The following is a 1,588-nucleotide window of genomic DNA, read 5'->3' as shown; positions in this document are numbered from 1 at the left end:
GCAGAAACATGATTTTATTGTCCCAACTTTCGCGCTCATCACCCTCCTTTCCACCCTCGACAATGTCCTCTTCAGCTGCTTCAACTGTGGCCGAAACTGCCGCTGCCAATTCAGCTTTTGATTTACTGGTACTCGCCTCTGCACCGAAACCGTCCGGTTCCAATTCGGTCGATTCATCAAAAGCATCACCCAGAAATGCTTGATTGGTTGCACCATACATAGGTGGCTGATGATGGTGGGGGTGATGATGATGTGTCCCACTGCCATGGTGTTCTTTGGGTACAAGACGACCACGCATTTCCTTTAAAGAAAAAGAATTTGCAAAACAAAAAACCAGATGAAAGGTAGTTACATTAATGTTTTTTGGCACAAATGAAATGAAGAAGTTTATTTTAAAATGATGGCGCTTTTTTTTCATGATGCTACATAATTGTGTATGTATTTGTTTAAAAAAAAAAGTTAATGTTTATTGATTTGAATTATTTGAAATATTTCATCCTTTTTCTACGCTTAAGCTACCTACCCGTAATTCCATATGGTCAATGCTCTTCTGACTCTTCAGCACGATGTCGCGCGAGCTTTGTCGTCGCAAAAGTTGTGCAGTGTTCGCCATAATGGTTTTATTTTTTTATTTTTATTTATTTATATGGTCGTTTAGTTAGTTTTACTTTAATTTTTATTATTATTTAATAGCATATGTTGTTGTTGTATTTTCCCAGTGGGTTTGTTGCATTTATTAAATTTCAGCAATAGTTTAGTTACTCGATTTATTTAATTAATTATCGGAAGTAGATTTCTTTGCTTGGTGTATCTTATTTAACACTTAAACACTTTCGTACATAAGTAAAGGTGTAACTGCGCTTTCTTTACTGCCTGCAGTGCTTTGTTGTTATTCTTCTCAAAATGGGGAATCAACGAAGTGTTATGTTTTTAGTAGTGCTTTGCAAATATATTTTGATATGCTCGGACATGCGTTTCATTTTTTACAGACTATTAAATATGTGGTTAAAAATAGTTTAACAGAAATTTTGAAACAGTGCTAAAAGGAAAACTAACAAGGATGTTGATTTTTATTTACAAAGAAAGAAATAAAATAAATGTACTTAGAAATTTAAGCCTTCGAAATTCCCTTAATAATTTGCAAGGTGTAATTTTTTTAGTATTTAGTTTCCAAAATTATTGTCCATATTCAAAACCAGGCTAATTCGAAAGAGATAACCTTATGATATAATAAGGATATTTTTATTAGNTTGTCCATATTCAAAACCAGGCTAATTCGAAAGAGATAACCTTATGATACAATAAGGATATTTTTATTAATTTTACATAATGTTTTTGTACGAGATAGCGATGCTTGAGTGAAAGATCTACCTATCTCGGCAGCCAGTTTGAAAACGCCCTATCTCAGGAAATTTTCCGGGAACACCCTATTTTAGATTTGAAGAACGCTCTATTTTTTAGCTCTGACCCTCACATTTCTAAGCCCATTTGTAGAAGATTCTTCGCTTCTAAAAAAATTTAAGGAATAAATGTTTTTAGCGAAGGGTTATTCAGCCGAAATCAACAATAAACAAGTAAGAAAGTCTAA

At 33.5% G+C, this 1,588-nt stretch overlaps 1 protein-coding gene across 1 annotated transcript; it reads right to left on the bottom strand.

The window, feature by feature from the left end:
* Nucleotides 1-27: 27 nt before the first annotated feature.
* Nucleotides 28-679, bottom strand: LOC108356581 (uncharacterized; the record flags this gene model as incomplete). The annotated part of the gene is made up of 2 exons (XM_017607683.1): nucleotides 524-679; nucleotides 28-301 (listed from the first exon to the last, which is right to left on the bottom strand). Coding segments are annotated over exons 1-2 (364 nt in total), but the record flags the coding sequence as incomplete, so codon positions are not given.
* Nucleotides 680-1,588: the final 909 nt, after the last annotated feature.

This window comes from Rhagoletis zephyria, unplaced genomic scaffold (genome assembly GCF_001687245.7).
Source record: "Rhagoletis zephyria isolate East Lansing unplaced genomic scaffold, Rhagoletis_zephyria_1.1 Rzeph_scaffold_61255, whole genome shotgun sequence".
In the NCBI taxonomy this organism is placed as follows: Eukaryota; Metazoa; Arthropoda; class Insecta; order Diptera; family Tephritidae; genus Rhagoletis; species Rhagoletis zephyria.
Note: the sequence above shows the minus strand (reverse complement) of the source record. Positions and strands in the feature narration are given on the sequence as shown.